Below are 18,007 nucleotides of genomic sequence, written 5' to 3'. Positions count from 1 at the left end.
AGCATATAATCTAAAACTTATGAATTGTTTGTTTCTAGAATTTTCCATTTAATAATTTCAGACTGAGGTTGATCATGGGTAACTAAAGCCATGTAAAGTGAAACCACAGATAAGAGAGACCTATGGGGTAACATTTGTCTACCAACATGGTAAATGTCATTCCAGTTTGCATGTCCATATAAAAATTAGTCAATCACGGGCATACAGAACTGCCAGTGCCTGCCATAACCTTTCAGGCTTCACCACATCAGAGATGGACAGCCCACTTCTAGCTGCCAGCATCTCCAACTTTTTGCCTGAGAGTTTTCTCTGAAGATAAGAAACCTGCTCTGTCTATAATAAGTCCAGCAGGCTGGAAGTACTGGGGAATTAGGACCCACCCTCCCAGCATCCCTCCCCCAATGACCAACAGGATTGGTTTAAGCACTCCAGCTCCCTTGCCCCTCAGGTAGGATAACTGAGTCATGTTCTAGATTTTCTCCTGTGAGTTTGAATTTAACCACTCACATACAACTGGCTTGATTACAAAACCTCTCTGACTCCCTGTCTCACTCCTCCACTCCTCTTGCTCATTTTGTTTGCACCTTCCAAATAAACTACTCTCATTCAAATCCTTGTCTCTGAGTTCTGTTTCTGGGGAATTCACTCTAAGACAATGGGAGATGACCTAATAAATTCTTTTTAGCTTGACTAATAAACATGTTCGACTCTACTAATCTTATGAAATATAAGGTACAAGATTTTATAGCCAAGAGATCAGAACAGGGTCTTTAAAATAGCAGGAACATAAAAATCAGCTAAACCTAACCACAGTAGAAGAAAGTCCCAGACTACAGTGATTTTTCTCTTTAGTTCAAATCCACTGGAGTTATGAGGGGTTAGTTTGGGGTCATAATGACTTTCTCAAAAGATGAAGAATTGTCTTCCCTTCATTCCACATGTGTCCAGAGATGTCTGGATCCTTAGAATTTTTCTTCTGATTAAATTATTTCTATCTAAGTGAAGAGAACAATAATTAACTTTATTCTGTTTAACATTTACAGTGTATCAAGCATAGTGACTTCACTTTTAGTTATCAATCTGCAAGTCTTATGTAGTAAGCCCATTTCAATGGGGGAAGGTGGAAGTCACATGAAAGGTTAGTTTTCTAACTTTTCACCCTTCTGGTAAATGATGGAATCCAGATTCAAATTTCTCTCAGTCATGCTTAGTCTCCTTCCTGCACAACTTTTCAAAAGACCCAGCTACTATCGTCAGGCACAAAAGACATTGAGGCTAAGAAAATAATATGATACATTGCTGTGATTATGCTTTTACTAGGTTGCCAGACTTATCAAGCAGAAACACAGAATGTCCAGTTAAATTTGAACTTTGGATGAACAATGACTTTTTTCCACAAGCAATATTTTGGATATACCCACACTAAAATGTATTTGTATGATTCAGTAAGTTTCATTGCAAAAGTATTTATCGTTTATCTGAATTTAAACTCAAGTAGGCATCCTGCATTTTATCTGGTAACATCTGATCTGATGCTTATTTTATGTTTTTATTTAATTTATGTGTTAATCAAAACAATATAATATATGTAACAGGAACAATTTTTAATTCTTTTTATTTTTTTTACCATAGTGAGGATATTTAGCATAATATCTACCTTTTTTATAGATTTTTAAGTGTAAAATACATTTTAGTTGACTATAGACACAAATTTATACAAGAGATCTCTAGAACTTACTTATAGAATTTATATTAAGAGCTCTGGATACTTCTGTAATTATTTCTGAGCACCACACTGTCATGAGCAAGTCAGTCTCAGTATTCTCCTATCCATGGGCCAGCAGATCTGTGCTCAGAGGATAAGCTCATCCTCAAATATCAAGGTTTCTATTACACTTCCAGTTACCCCATGAATTTACAGCAGCCTTCCCTAAGCTTAATCAGACCTGATCCTCAGAGAGCTCTGAATGCAAGCTACACACAAATCAAGACCTTATGGGTATGCCTAGGAGGAAAATAGTAGAAATGGGACATATATTACAAAGTAGTAGTAACAAAGGTATCAATTAGGGTCTTAGAAGGAAGAAAATTGTCTTAATTTTAAAAAGATTTTAATTGAAAGGCTACTTACAGAAGTAGGAACAGCTATAATAAAGAGCTAAGGATACTGATGTGACCAGAGACCACAACAGAAAGATGCTGTAACTACACCTGGGGCTAAAAGTGAGAGTGGAGAAGGTGGAGTTACGGACCAACCAGAATCAGGAGCCACAGAGGGTTGGGAGCCTGTGGTTGGAGAGAAACAAACAGCTACCAGCAAAGCAGGGAGAAATCAGGGAAGAGATACACTGGATTCTCTCCCCTGCTCTCCTCCTGGTGCTCCCCATTGACTGAACCCAAGGAGCAGGGGGATGTGGTGACATTGGAGCACACAGCAGAGCAGAGGCTGAGTGAGTGCACAGTGAGGAGCAGGACGAAGGAGGAGGTCCACCAGGATGTGGGGCGGAGCACAACACGCTGGGACCTCACTCACCATGGGTGAACATGTGGAGTCCTTCATTTCCTTAACACTTGGTGCATCTTTTCCATCACTTTATCATGAAAATATTGAAACATACAGAAAAGTGGGAGAATTTTAGAGTGTTCATGTATATATTCACCACCTGAGTTCAACCATTAATATTTTACTAGACTCAATTTATCATAGATCTAACAATGACCCTTCTCTCCATACGTTGATGAACTTATTTTTTGATGCATTTTAAAGTAAATTTCAGACATCAGTATACATTTTCCTAATGCTCAGCATCAGATCATTTTTATAGTTCATTTTGATTGCTATTATAACCCAACTTATTTTAACTCTATATTTGTGCACATGTGCATCATCATGGACTTCTCTATAGATCAAGAAGTCAATTGATGAATGGATCCATTGATTGTTTTCTTTCAGTTGGACTGTCCTGGGGCATTCATTTCAGTAGGCTTGTTGGGTCTTAAAAAAAAAAAAAGAAAAAATGAAAAAACCCTTTGCAAACACTCTTGCTTTTGGTTGCTTCCCTTCTCAGGGATTACAGAATTGATCTTCATAAGCAAGCCAGGGTCAGCACAATCAGACTGAAGAAGAATGTTGAAGAACTGGGGCACTGTTTTCCTCCTGACCTTGCAGTCAGAACTCATCTCAGGAGACAGTTCTCCTGCAACCTGACCTTCTGAATCATACCATTCCCACACAAGCCTCATTTGCCTTTGGTTCTAAAGACAGATGGGGGAAAAGGGAGTATTGAGCATTGGACTGTTTTAACTCCCTCCTCAGCCACTGTCTTTTGATGTCTGAGTAAGTGGCACTGCCTTTGCTTCTTAACCTGCAAAGACATGATAAAAAGCTGGTCTGAGGCACGTCCTATCAAGCCCCACCTGTTCCCTGGGTATGACTGGCGATGTATTTCACAGTGTGAACTCCATCAGTGTCTCCTTAAAACCCTGCCATTCCAACAGTCCTTGGCAGCATGCAGGTGGGACTCAACTTATGCACTGCTGCTGACTGACCTCGGGCATTCTGTTCTCTGAATCGCATTGCAACGCGGGTTTTCAAATGTCTGCATAGGTTGAGCAAAAATGTCGGCACGTGGAAGTGACACCTTTTCTGTATTGCCCTCAAGGAAGGAAATGAATTTGGGAGCTGGGAGCAGAACCAAATTAATCACACGAGATGAAAATGTATTTGCCCAGAATGAGGCTGCTGTTTTCCATTCCACAGCTGTTGGTGAAGGGCTGATCACAGGCAAGACAGGCACTCCATCAGGCACTGCAGGAGAGGCCGAGGGGGAGAGAAGCCGTGGTGCAATTCTTGACAAAGTTAAGAATAGAAGACATGAGTCGGGTACACCAATAACATGACATAAAGCAGAATGGGGGAAGAGAGGGATGGCCTCTGCCTAGGAGGAGGATGAAGGCTCACAGACCAGAGGGCAACTGAGTCAAGCTTTGAAAGGTCATGGAATTTCCTTGGGAAGGGATGAGGGAAGCATAATCCAAAGGGGCAAATCAACATGTGGATAACATTCAGCACTGGGAAAGTGGAGAGGAGGCCTGTGGAATCACAGATAATCCAGCTTGGCAGGAAAACAGCCTGTGTATTCAGTGGAGAAGACAGGAAAGATAGTCGGGGCCATCTTGTGACAGGACTCAGATGCTGGACTTTAAACTTTGGAAGGCTATAGGGAGTCAGACCAGGATATTATACACAAGAGTGACCACATCAGAACTGCACTTGGGAAAGATTATTCTGGCAGAGAATACCGTCAAAGCAAAATGGGGAGAAAGCAGACATCACAGAAATAGCCACTTTTACATTTGTTCTCTTAATGTAATAGTAAAGAAGGTAGCTAACTTTTAAAAAAATATTCCAACTACAAATAACCTCATTTGTGGTAGGGAATTGTACAGTTTTTACTACTACAGTGGCTTGGTGTTTTTTTTCCCTTGATTTTGTACAAAGCCCAAAACAAACATTGGCTATTTTTATTAAACTTGAATCTGACTCCAGGGCTTTCAACAATGTCACGAACTTTGCTGTCATTATTTGGGGATATAAACTTCAACAATCTGTACTATAAAATTAAGGAAATGAAATGTTTTTGTTCATGTTTTGTCAGATACCTAATTTCAATTATACATTTTTGCCAATGTCTTCAAAATCTGAAGTTATATCAAATGTGAAAAAATTACACTATATAATTATAAACTGTAATCAATCTAATTAATGTGCACTAACTTTAGAGTGCCCATTGTATACCAAATGTTAAGGGATATTTGTAGGTGTATTTAAATAAATCACACAAAGCCCTTGTTGTAGATATTATGAACCTTAAGTGTCAGAAAAGTAATCTCAAGAATATAGAGATGAATTACTACATCTGGCATCAGACAACAATAAATGTTGACGCTAGAATTCAAACCTAGGGTTGCCTGTTGGAGTCTCGTTACTATTCCTCCAAGATGAAGGGATCCATGTTCCCCATGTCGGATGTGACTAAGCCTGTCAATTACTTTCAAATAGCTATTAAATGAATGCTTCTTCTTGAAACCTAGCGGTTTATTTATTTAACTACGCCGATTAGAAACTCCCAGAATATCAAATGTTTGAGAAACTAACAGAAAGCCTTGAGATGGGAATGGTAAGCCTTGAAATATTGAAGGTCTAGCAAGTGTCATTTGCTACCCATGAAGATGACTGGGTAGTGAAGGAATGAAAGGCTTCAAAGCCAGGCTCTGTCATCTGGGGGGTCCCTGAGACCCCAGAAATGTTCTTCTCTAGGAGACACCTGGGAGGATTCAGGGGATATCCCCCAGCTGGGACAGCTGCTGCTGGTTTGGAAACAGCCCCGTAGTCATCAGGTCTTTTGCAAAACCAGCACTTTCTCTGTGCATCAAATAGCCTGAAGCACGACTGAAAGCAGCCCTGGGTCATTCCACAGAGTGTCCCATGACATACAAGAGCCTCTCCAGTTGAAGGCTGGATGAGGAGAATGTTTCATTGGCAATGTCCTTCCGGACTGCAGAGGGACCCAGCCACTCTGAGATGAGTTTATCGATTAGCTCACCCATTAGCTGTAGCAACATCTCTGGGTGGACAGGAAGCAACAAGAGCGAGGGGGCGGTCAACCCAGGTTCACATGCTGCCTAAGCCTATTTCCTTATGGTAGCTTTATGCCCTAACTTCCTGGTGGGGCAAGAATTACAAAAATCAAATGAGATCAACCAAATGTACCAAATGATTTTTGTTGGGAAACATCCACAACATCTTTATTTCTCATCAGATCAGGCTGTGGTGTCTAAAAACTGATTTTTATATTTTAAGAAGCATCTCTCACTGATTGAATTTTTCTACCACGTATAGAATTTTCTATAGTGTATAGTCCTTTTGTTACAGAACACAAATTGAAGGAGCTTCTAAAAAATTGGATTACTTGATATGCCTTAGAAATTCACTCTATTTAATCTGCTAGGTAGTTGTGTTACTTTTTTTAAAGAGTTCTACTTTTTTTGTAAAACGTAGAAAACATGTAGCAACATCTAGCATATGTTAACTTAGCCACCCTTTTGGGACCCTATTGAAAAATCAACCTAAGTCAATTTAACTGCTTAGTTTTTAGGTTCTTTCATTAAATTAGCTGGCCTCCAACAAATAGATATATGGTAACTGATATGCCCTGTGTGTGCTTTGAATGTATCCAGTAAGGGTTCATATATTGAAATTTAATCCCCATTGTGAGGTATTAAGAAAGTGGAAACTTAAATCTGACTATGGTGTTTAGAAATGAGGTCCAGGGAGGTGAGTAGGATTAGATAAGGTCATCAGGGTGCAGCCCCCATGATTGAAGACTTACAAAAAGAGGAAGTGAGCCAGGCACAGTGTTCATACCTATAATCTCAGTAACTTGGGAGGTTGAGGCAGGAGGAATTGCAAGTTTGGGAGCAGCCTCAGCAACTTCGCAAAGCCATAAGCAGTTTAGTGAGACCCTGTCTCAAAAACAAAAAGGGCCATGCAACATGGCTTGGTGGCAAAGGACCGACCTCTGGTTCAATCCCCGGTTCAAAAAAAAAAAAAAAAAAAAGGCCAGGGGAGAGAAACATACACATGCACATGCTCCTTCTCTCTGACCATGACATGCTCTGCACCCCTTGGACTCTGCTAGCACGGTCATCACCAGGTGCAGCCCTATGATCATTGGACCTAAACTGAGAGCAAAAACAATCTCTTTATCATACCCAGACTCAGGCATTTTGCTGTAGTAACAGAAAGCAGACTAATACAGATAATAATTTGCTTTTCAGCCAGGTTGTACACTACAATTAAAGCAAATTTCAGGCCAAATTCTGCCACCTATACCAACATCCACAGGCAAAAGACACAAAAACTATCATAGGAGCTTCTCTTGCAAATTTGGTAACATCTCTTCTTTGCCATTTTAGGAATTCCACGGTAGTACAGCAGAGACCACCCACCACATCTGGTTCATTTCCTTCCTTTGTACACAGCACACAGTCTTCTCCAGAACCCTTACAGTTTGGTTGGGGCCCATGTGACCGGGGTCTGATGCAGTACATAAAATCTCTCATGAAAACCTTTCTCTTTATCTTGGAGATCCATTTTTTTTATAGTTGTAGATGGACAGAATGCCTTTATTTTATTTCTTTATTTTTATGTGGTGCTAAGGATCAAACCCAGTGCCTCACACATGCTAGGCAAGTGCTCTGCCACTGAGCTACAGCCCCGGCCCTGGGGATCCATTTTGAAGATGATGTCTTTATAATATGGAGGTATTAAAGACAGAATAACTCAGGTCTTTACATCACCCTTTAGAGGATGGCAGCCAAGAAGAGCCAGTCAACCAGAAATAACACGCTGGACTTGGAATAAATGAAAAATAAATTTTGTATGAAGCCACCAAAATTTGGAGTTTCTCATCACAGCACATAGTGTTAATTATTTCGATTAATGCAAACACCTGCCTATATCTATTAAGGCAGATACAGTAACATTGTAACAGCAGCATCAGCAAACCATCTAGGGGGCCAGGAAAATGACTCTCCTTTTACATGGGCCTTATATCTAGCAAAATTTATGCTAATTAACAAATTAGCAAAAATTTTTTGATAGTTTCTGAGTTTTTGTGAGTTTTTGATAACATCATTCAAAGTATTTTTTGCAGCCACCTTTGAGAATGGATTATAAGTTTCTTCAAATAATAACCAAGCAGTTCTGCAGTGTGGGTTTCCGCCTAGGGCACTAGTAAAGTTTCAAATATTTAACCAGTGGTATGGCACCGTCACCAACATAAGAAAATAGATGTGAACTCTCATGGTAGAGTGCTGTCTTCTAACCTGGATTACTTCAAGCATTAACTAAGCTCCCCTAGGATAGAGATTAAAGTAATTCATACTGCTACTGTTTATATTGAACTATCTAAAAAATAAATCACAGACAATATAACAGGCAACTAATTCACAGCTGCCACCCATTTTATTTATTTCTCTGCTCACTCTAAGAATCACAAGCAAAGGATCATGGGACTATTCTTAAGTGTAAGATTAGATCAATAAAATTAGCCATCTGTCCAAGGAAGGCTTTAAACGCAGGTTATATTTAAGTATTATGTTCCCAACTGCCCAGATGTTATACCAAAGTGCCTGCTGATACGACTCCTTTTGCACAATATAAACTGTTAAATGGCTAATATAAACCTATTGCACCAGGAAAAATAAATAGCATTAACATTGGATTAAATTTGATTTGGGATTTTTGGGTTCCCTGTCAGCAAACACAAGTGTTAAAATTTAAATTGCTCAGGATTTGCAGAGTCAGAAAAAGAATGAGACATCAAGTGTCTTTAGGGGAATAGAGAAGGAAGAGACTTGGAATTGAGATCAAAGCATCAGAAAATACATCCTTGGTTGGTCTGGTTGGTTATGGTAATAATAATTACTGTGATTATTGTTAGATAATATAGGCTGGGCATCCTTTATCCAAAATGCCTAGGTGGTTCCAAATTTAAATTTTTTCAGACTTCAGAATATGTGCATATATGTACTGAAATATCCTGTAAATGGAACCTAAGTCTAAACATGAAATTCATATACACTTTATACTATAATCTAAAAGTAATTTTATGCACTATTGTTTTGTAATTTGTGCACAAAACCAGTTTCACACCTAAGGTAAGCTATGGAATTTCCTACTTGTGGAATGATGTGAAAGCTCAAAAAGTTTTGGATTTTGGACAATTCTGGGTTTCAGATTTTCAACCTGTAATATCTTATGTAACACTTGAGTTCTTTCAAAGCACTAGTTTGAAACTTTATTTCCTTTGATTCTTAAAATAAGCTAATGGAGTTATCTAGGGTAAGTGGGGACTCCATATAGCTGAGAAAATATAAGAATAATTAACAGGAAGTGGATTGAGCCTGGTCTATCTTTTTAGGTTACTGGTAGTGGCTCATGAGTTACTCTGACCTCCTGGTCACTGAGCAAGATCTGAGCTACTTCCTAGCTCTCTAGATTCACGTAAACATTTGCTGACTCCAAATCACAGATCAGTCTGGATAACTTTCTTTTTGGAACAGCTGCCCCCCTCCACCTCCATCCTGTAAAACTTTGCCCAAAACAGTTACCAGGAAAACATCGCCCATCAACCTGAGGGTTACCGTTTCACAAAGGAAAACCATTCAAGGGGAATCCACATACTTTGCAGCTTCATTTTCCAAACTAACACACCCAGGCAGATAGTCTTTCTGATTTGTAAACTAATTTATACAAAAAAAAAATTACAACTCAATACAAATTAAATCACATGCAATCACACATTACATGTATAGAAAAGGATAAAAGTACATGTAATCATCAATGTTTGTATTTGTTACTTAGGATACCTGCAAATATATTTATCCTGTAAGGTTTTTTTTTATTTTTTCTTACCCAGATTAAAAAATCCAAGTTTCTTCAATAGTGCCTTCAAACTTCAGTCTTCTAATCCTTTTGCCTTGGTTCATGCACTTTCTTAGTCTTCTGAGCAAGCCTTTATGGTAAGTTCTCTCATTAACCAATTTTTATGGATGAAGAAACTGAGGCTTACTGAGCTTATATAATTTGCCCAATGCCAGCAAGTAACTCATGTAAAACAGTGCCAGAACTTGAATCCAAATTTGTTGAATATCAAAACGTGTGTTCCCACCAGAGCTTTCCTGCTCAGCCAGGAAAACCAGCCACTGGAGGCAGAAAGAACAAACTTTGTAAAGGCAAGAGATAAAGGAAGGACAGGGATTGATTTTATAAAATAGGCAAGGCTTTTTGTTAAGGCTGCTGTGGGTTTCCCCCCTTGTGGAGCCATCTCTCAATGAACGTGTGGGAATGAGGGCGAGGAGAACCTGATTCCGACAAGATGTCATTCATGTACCTTAAGAAAACCACACATCCCAAATCCAGCCTCCAAAAAACCCACCGAGAGTCTAAACACAGGGTTGTCTTATCAAATTACAGATACAGGAAACCACATGCTGTTGATAGCAGTAGCAGTGTGGTGAGAAGGAGCCAAACAGAGACTGCAGGTGCAGCAAAGAGCACCTGGGGAGGAGGTGTAAGGGAGGGGAGGCACAGGTGAAGCCCAAATTCTCAAAGTGTAGACTGAACCACTGGCAAGTCACCCAAAATCTCATTGTTAAAAAGGCAGATACCCAGGGTGCACTCTAAAAATTCTTACCTATCAGGAAGGTGTCTGGCCAGGGGCCTGACACCTGTTGGAAGCCCTCTCTGGAAAGCACGCCCTCTACTGACAAATATCTTATTTGATTTGGTTTCTTTTCACCTGAGCCCCTTTTCTCCTTGTGAGATCAGGGCTTCTGCAAGGAAGCAAATATCTTCCAGCTCATTTCAAGAGGTTGAAACCACACTTTGTGTTCTCCTTCAAAAGGGAGGTCCACAATTAATGGAATCAAGGCTGAGTTTGGGGATGAGTTTACAAACTGCCACGTCTCTTTCCCTTTTCCCCTTTTCTATCCCTGAAATAGCAGATGCACTTCCAACAGGTACAGCTTGGTGTGTGGTGAGCAAGACAAGAGGCAAGGCTCTTGATCAGCTCCAAAGGTTTTCTACTGCAATCAAGACACCTTGCCATGTTGTCAGTTGGGAAGAACCACAGTCCTGCTTGCCTGGTGAGTGAGGTGGGGAAATACAAGGTATCACAGGATAGCTATGTGAAAGCTGACGTCCATCTCAGCCTCAGACACTTGGAACCCTGGGTTTCATCCATCTAGCTCAGAATCGCTGGACCATCTTTGGGCTACAGTAACCCATGAGCAGATGGATGACTACTCCCAGAAGAATTCTAAAGTTATTAAAGCTCTGTGTAAGAAACCAAAAGGAAAAAAACAAACAACAACAACAACAACAAAAAAAAAAACAAACAAACACTTCAGTTACTTTCTGGCCAAATCATTTTTCCTTGAGAAACAAGTACTGCCTAGTGTGAAACTACATTTATCATTGATCTTGACTTCTCTGCCCCTTCATCTCACAGAGAATCATAGGAAAAACACAGAAAAAAGACGGAGAGAGGTGCTTTATATAGGGATCAGACAGGATGTAGAAAGTAATCGGAGGAAGCGGGGCTAATGCAGTGAAGAGTCAGTGGATTTTCTTTGGAAAGGGGGCTTGGCTTGGATGAGACCTATATGTGAGACAGTAATGAGTCTCATAAATTCCAGGTTGACAGAGGTGACACTGGGAAAACCAACTTCATACTAGCCGCAGCAGAAAACCCCCACAAGTGCATGTGCTCTCCTCCATCAACCAACAAGTTCTACTGCCCATGAGCTAACTCTCCTCTCTAGCCTCTTGCTTTGTTTGTTCCAAGTTTCCCTAGATCCTTATATTAATACAGTTATGTGGGTAGAGCAACACTGAGGATGTGGAATGGAAAAGATTGAAGATTCAGAATAGAAATAGAAAATGAATAGGAATAGAAAATGATACAGCCACTCTGGAAAACAGTTTGATGTTTTCTTATCAAGTGTTACATACACCTGGTGCAATGATGTGTCTTCCTAAAAATGAGTATGGACCTTCAGATTATCTGGGGGAAATTGTGAACTCTGAACTCTGAACCATAACTTTCAAGTCTCCCACTGATCCTGGGACCTCAGGCAAACTGGACAGACAGGAGGAAAGTGGTATCCATGTGCATTCTGCAAGCCCTCTCCCTGTGCCCGCGAATTAACCAATGCCTTGAGTTTTTTTAAATAAATAAAGCCACAGAGGTGGAAGCACTGGCCTTTAACCCTGCAACCCCTGACTCCCAGCACCCTGTCCTGAGCTCTTGGCACCAGCCTCAAACTTGCCAGGGCGGGACCAGCCCTAAGAACTTCACTGTCAGAACATTGTGGAGAGACAGCAGATCTATACCCTACCTACCGCATGGATATCTGAGCAGGCCTAATGACACCAACCTGTGTGCAGTCACAGAAGCCTTTTAAGCCAGAGACGCTGTGCTCAGTGACAAGCAGGGTTTAGCAAATAATGCTGATGCATTCACCCACAAGAAAATTAAGCATGACTTACTTCTCAAACCTTGTGTAAAAATTAACTCAAAATGAGTCATGAACCTAAATAGAAAAATCTAAAAAACTTCTAGAATAAAACACAGGGAAACATCTTGGTAACCCTGGCTTAAGCTTCCAAAAAAGAGTATGAGCCATTTAAAAAGTAGTAAATTGGACTTTATCAAAATTCAAATCTTTCTGAAAGGTAACATAAAGAAAATAAAAAGACAAACCATATACTAGAAGCTGATAGTTACAAAACATATAGCTGATAAAGGACCCGCATACAGAATATACAAAGAACACTCAGAATTCAATAATAAGAAAACAAACATCTGACAGTTTTAAAAAGTCAGCAAAAGATTTGAACACAGACAAGGTGCAGTGGTCCACACCCGTAATCCAGCTACTTGGGAGGTTGAGGCATGAAGATTGCAAGTTTGAGGTAACACAGGGAGATCCCTTCTCAAAAAGAAAAATTACATTAATTTTTTTTTCTTGATCGGAACACTCATTTCACCAAAGGACACTTGGATGGCAAATGCGTATATGAAGAAAATGTTCAATATGATTAGTCGTTAAGGAAATACAAATTAAAACTGTGATCTCAATATGCATCTATTAGAAATAGCACAAGTAAAACTGAAAAAAAAACAACTAAGCGCTATTGAAGATTCAGAATAGAAATAGAAAATGAATAGGAATAGAAAATGATACAGCCACTCTGGAAAACAGTTTGATGTTTTCTTATCAAGTTTTACATACACCTGGTGCTATGATGCTACTCCTGCTTATTTTTCCAAAAGTAATGAAAACATATTCACCCAAAGACTAGTATGTGACTTTCAGGTGTGTAGCAGCTTTATTAATAATAGCATGGAGCAGTTCATGACTCATTTGCTAGAGAAAAGTTAAACTGAGTAATAGAAAAGGAACAAACTACCTACGGGCAATGACACTGATGCATCTTCAAAGCATTATGCCAAGTGAAACAAGGGAAATACCACACATGACATTCTGAAGAGGCAAAACCACAGGGACAGAAATCGATCCCTGGTTTCCAGGGTCTGGGAGGGAGTAGATTTTCTAGAAATGAACACAAGGGAATATTTTCAAGTGATGGAAATGTTCTATATATTTTTATTATGGTGGTGGTTACATTACTGTGTATGTTTGTAGGAATTCATCAAACTGTATACCTGAAAAGGATGAATTTTACCAGATGTAAATTATACAACTATAAATCTAACCCTCCCCCCCAAAAAAGATGATAATAAAGACAAGAGTTTCCGATCTGCTTGTGGGAATATAGATGGCTTATTGAGTGCTGGTTCCAGCAGGTGTCTGAATTTCTTCTTCCCTTCCTTCTGCTCCACAAATGCCACACTACCCTTGCACTTACTGGTGGGACTCAGGGTAAGGGAGAAGCACTACACTAGAGACCACCAGCAGAGTGGGGTTTAGGCATTAGTCCCTGTTCAGCTTCTAATTGTACTCAAGCAAGACACAAAATGCCCCTCAGCCCACTTACAAAATGAGGGTTTATCCACTTACTTCCAGGTCTTGGATTTGAATTTGTGTCTGAAAAGGAATGAATGGCTTTCCAACAAATGGAGTTTCTACACTATGAAGACCTGGGGGAAAGACATCATGGTGATGGTATAGACTTAGAGCCTTCTGCCCTCCCAATTTTCCAAGGGCTCCCAGGTACTCTAGTGGACCCTCTAGGCCTTGTGAGCAGGACCAGCCCTAAGAACTGCACTGTCAGAACCTTGTGGAGAGACAGCACATCTATACCCTACCTACAGCATGGAGATCTGAGCAGGCCTAATGACATCAACCAGTGTGCAGTCACAGGAGTTCAACAAGAAAAGCAAGCTGCTGGTCATCACCCTGTAGGGCTACCCTTCTGATCCTTAAGGATCAGGTTGGTAGCCAGTGGCTTCTAAAACCGCACATCAGTACCACATTGCACACCTTTGGAGGCCTGGCAATGTTCCATGTGCAAATGTTTATTTAAGAGCAACTCAGTCACTCCCCACCCCCAACACACACACACACACACACACACACACACAAAAAGAGATAATGTCCTTGACCTGGGCTCCAGGGCACTGTACCTTGGGAGTGCCCATCTGCAGCCTGGAAGAAGACACTCTACAAAATAATCTACAAACCTCTCTGAACAGAGATGCTCTAAATTCAGTTTCTGACCCTGAATACCAAAGCCTAAATTCCTATTCTACCACTGACTAGTCTTATGGCCTTGGGTGAGATATTTAACCTCTCTAAGCCACAATTTTCCTTCAGTAAAGCAGGGATGATAATACCCATCTCCCAGGGCTATGAGGTCGACTAAAGAAATCAGTGTATGTCACATTCTCAAAACAATGCAACAAGCACTTGATTAGTGTTAGTTATTATTGTTTCATTTGACTTACTTTCAAAACTGCCATTTCTTGTGAGTCATAGCACATGTAGGGATTTATTTACTTATGTTCAGTACCAGAAGATGTACTGTCTTGGGGTGGAGGGAAAGGGTGTTTGTACCAAAAGCTGCTATCTGCTTTTTTTCTCACCAAAGATGGGTGGGGATGGAGAATTTTCGGGTTAATGTGAATATAAGACTTCTCCAACAAAGCAACACTTATCAAAAGTAGATTTAGCAACCTGGAAAGATAGGGCAGGCTCTCCAAACAAAACAGGACTGCTCTGGAATGCTGGCACTGTGGCCACCTACCTCCAATGCACAACACATAGATCAATTTCTATGGAGGCATCAAGGTACAGAGATGCTCCCATAGGGGTACCAGCAGGGTTTACTGGTGTCTGGGGAAGATTATAAATTAGCTCATTGCTGTTCACATTACAACCAAGCAGGGCACATTCAGTTTTTAATCTGGACCAATTTTCCGGATCAAAAACTAGTCTTTCCAAGGGATGTAAATGAGCCTAGGAGGAAAATTTTCCCTGAAGTTTATGAAGAAGCTGTCATTTTAATCTCAGCAGCTTTCCAACCTGAAAGTCACTGTCTGGATGAAATTATAAAGTAATAAGAAAATTCTTCTGGGCTGAACTTAGTCTAAACACACCTTCTACCTTGAATTTGATGTATTTAATATGCCAACAATACTCAAAAGGCAAAGTTTCCACTATCAAAACCCATCTATGCTTCAAGTAAAACCAGAGGTCAATAGATCTGTGGCATAAATATCAGAAGGAGACCCTTAATGAACAAGGTAGAAAGAAAGGAAGAAAAATAGTGTGAGCCATATGTGCAATTTATACACCAGTCTTTTGTAAAATATTTTAGAATTCTAGTTACGTGAACTGAAATCTATTCTTAAAAGAACACTGTAAACACCAGAGTTAGAAATACAACTTTGTATTGTTAAAAAATTGTGACTAGATGGTTTTTTGTGTACAAACCTGCAGATTTGATGGTGATGTGGTTCTCTTGTGGAGGAAAGTTAGAAAGAAGGCCTTTTTTTGAAATACATGAAGTGTGTATATGGGCATGCAGGAAGAAAAACAATTTAATATAATACTACATTGGACTGTTGCTGTTATCTCCAAAATGAATTGCACCGTGTGGAAATGGAATAGCTCATAATTTAAGCCTGGTGCAGAATATGATAATGATCCTAAGGCAGGTAGCCAAGCACAAGCGACCACAGATACACCCTGAAGACAGGACTCTCCCAGAGCTGTGAGGCAAGTCACATCGTTTCAGATAGATCCTTGTGCAGTGAAAACATTTAAGCAGCCAAAAGGGAACCTGCGAGGATTATTTTCTTTGCCCTCTGCTAAATTTTCCCTGGTTTGCCTCTTTCTTGCAGAAACATTTGTGAAGATAAACTGCACTTTCTTTGAGTTTTGCAGACTGCATTCAAATAAAGTTATATTGTTTTCCATTGTTCATAAGATATAATTAATCCCATAAGACAACCTCGTTTACCAAGTAAGCTAAGAAAAAACAGATTTTTTTTTCAGATTTCTAAATATGGTCCTAGCAAAGAAGAATGAAAATCGTTATTCAGAAACAATGCTTAAAACTTTATTGTTTAGAATGTTCTACTGTGAATAATCTCAAAACACAGGCAAAATTGAAGTAGATAAACATACATAAAGACTTTTTTACCAATATAACTTGAGGAAATGCAAGCTATTGTGATTTCTCCTTCTCCCCAGTCCTTTGTGATAGCCTACAATGCATACATCTTTGTTGAAACACCAGAGCAAAGACAGGAGTTCAAAACAGGATCAAATTAACCCACTGAGCGCTCCTTTCTGCACAAACAGCCCCAGGGCGATAGAGGATCCAAACTGCAAAGTGCGCATCCCTACATAGTGCGTGGGCAGGACCGGAGATGTGCAGGGGCACTCCAGGCAAACCTTCAGACACTTAACAGGAAATGGCTGGGCTCTAGGCAATATGAATTCAATAAGATGTTTAGAGACCCAGGAGGAGCTGTTTGACTCTGCACAGTCGCAATCCTCTAATTGATACAGCATGATCGCTACCCCAACTCTTAGGTCTCTGTGGTCAAATACAGAGCCCACCACCTCTCCTGGATCTGGAAAATAGATCATTTCTTTAAACAAACAAATATCCCTGGAACCGCCTGGGCTAGGGGGAGGGCGAGGCTCCTGTCTGCTTAGCCGCGGGCAGAGCTGAAGCCCGATAAACTGGCGCTAGACAGGGGACAGAAAGGCTGTGCGTTGCGGGCTTTGCGTCCTCGCCAAGCGCCAGGACTGGAGTGCTCGGGTCATAGTGCCCCTGGGCGGACTGTGTGAATTACCTGGTTTTCGAAGAGCAGCTCTAAGCGACAGAGCGCCGGGTCGGATGCTGGAAGCCAGGAGCAAGAACCCGAGCAAGACGCCTCGGATTGAATCCATTTCTCCGCCAGCGCCTGCAAAGTTTCACCAAGTCCCAGACGCTCAGGGAAAAGGGCGTCTCCTGGGGGACTTGGGTACGCGGACCCGCGATCCCTTGGCAGGGGTGAGGAGGCGGGAGACCAGCAACCACAGAGGAGTCCACCGGGGAGCCCAAGGAACCGGAGAGCAGCCAGGAGGTCGGCGTGCGAGAGTGAAGCCGGCTTGAGCAGCAGGGCTTGGGGAAGCAGAGGGGGGACGACGGAGGCCGATGGGAGGGACAGACTGGCCGCCAGTGGGAGGGAAGGTCGACCCGCCCCGGGATGGAATTACAATCGAGTGGAAGTGAGACGGGGCAGGCCTTGAAACAATTCACTCCTCGCCCACCTCGGGTGCAGACAGCCCGCCCCTCACCCCCTCTCTAGCTGCCCCCAGCTCAGCCCTTCCCCTCTAGCCACTTAGATTGGGGGTGCAGAAAGGCCGACTTCAACCACTGGAGCCACAAGGGCAAGAGTTAGAGAATGACAAGTCTAGGACCCTCTGCCGCGGTCCGGACCCCGAACTCGGGGCGCCTCCCCCTTCCCTGGCTGGACCCTCCTCCGGCCGCGCCCTCTAGGTCGCTTCCACCCAGTTTAGCGACTTTTCCCACCTCAAAGGTTGATCGTGCTGGTCCAGGGCACTTGAGGGAATGAGAGTGGCGGGGTGATTTGCAAGTGGAGAAGAGGGGGAGGAGGCGGGGCAGCAAGGTCTCGGCTCTAAGAAGATAAATGGGATTTAAGATGCGCAGATGGAGAGCTGGGGCCCGGCCTCTCAGACGGAAACGCCGGGTGGAGATTAGGGCCCCGCGCAGGGGAGCAGGGTGCCCTCACAGCAGGGTTGGCAACTTGAGACCCTCCAAGGGAGGAGATAAAACTCCAGGGTAATCCTGGATAGAGACGCATGCTCAGCCCCCGCAAGGGCGCACTCGCTGGCCCGGCTGAGGTTGGGTACCCGAGCCGGGTCGTGGTCACTGATCCCGGGATCCTGGTTTCAG

The 18,007-nt window shown here is 41.6% G+C and overlaps 1 protein-coding gene across 3 annotated transcripts in view; it reads right to left on the bottom strand.

The window, feature by feature from the left end:
• EGFLAM (EGF like, fibronectin type III and laminin G domains) overlaps positions 1–17,642 on the bottom strand; it is a 175,418-nt gene extending 157,776 nt beyond the window's left edge. Inside the window, exons 1-2 of one of the 3 annotated variants that reach the window (XM_081283692.1) lie at positions 17,624–17,642; positions 16,902–17,012 (exon numbers count right to left, since the gene is read on the bottom strand). In XM_081283692.1, coding sequence (XP_081139818.1) covers positions 16,902–16,998 — 97 coding nt within the window. In that variant the 5' untranslated portion in view covers positions 16,999–17,012; positions 17,624–17,642. Of the gene's footprint in view, positions 1–16,901; positions 17,561–17,623 lie in introns of those variants that run through there. The other 2 variants (XM_081283694.1, XM_081283693.1) reach the window with 2 other exon arrangements.
• Between the last annotated feature and the right edge of the window lie 365 nt (positions 17,643–18,007).

This window comes from Spermophilus citellus (assembly GCF_964194105.1).
Source record: "Spermophilus citellus genome assembly, chromosome: 1".
In the NCBI taxonomy this organism is placed as follows: Eukaryota; Metazoa; Chordata; class Mammalia; order Rodentia; family Sciuridae; genus Spermophilus; species Spermophilus citellus.
This window is presented reverse-complemented; position numbering and strand designations above follow the sequence as displayed.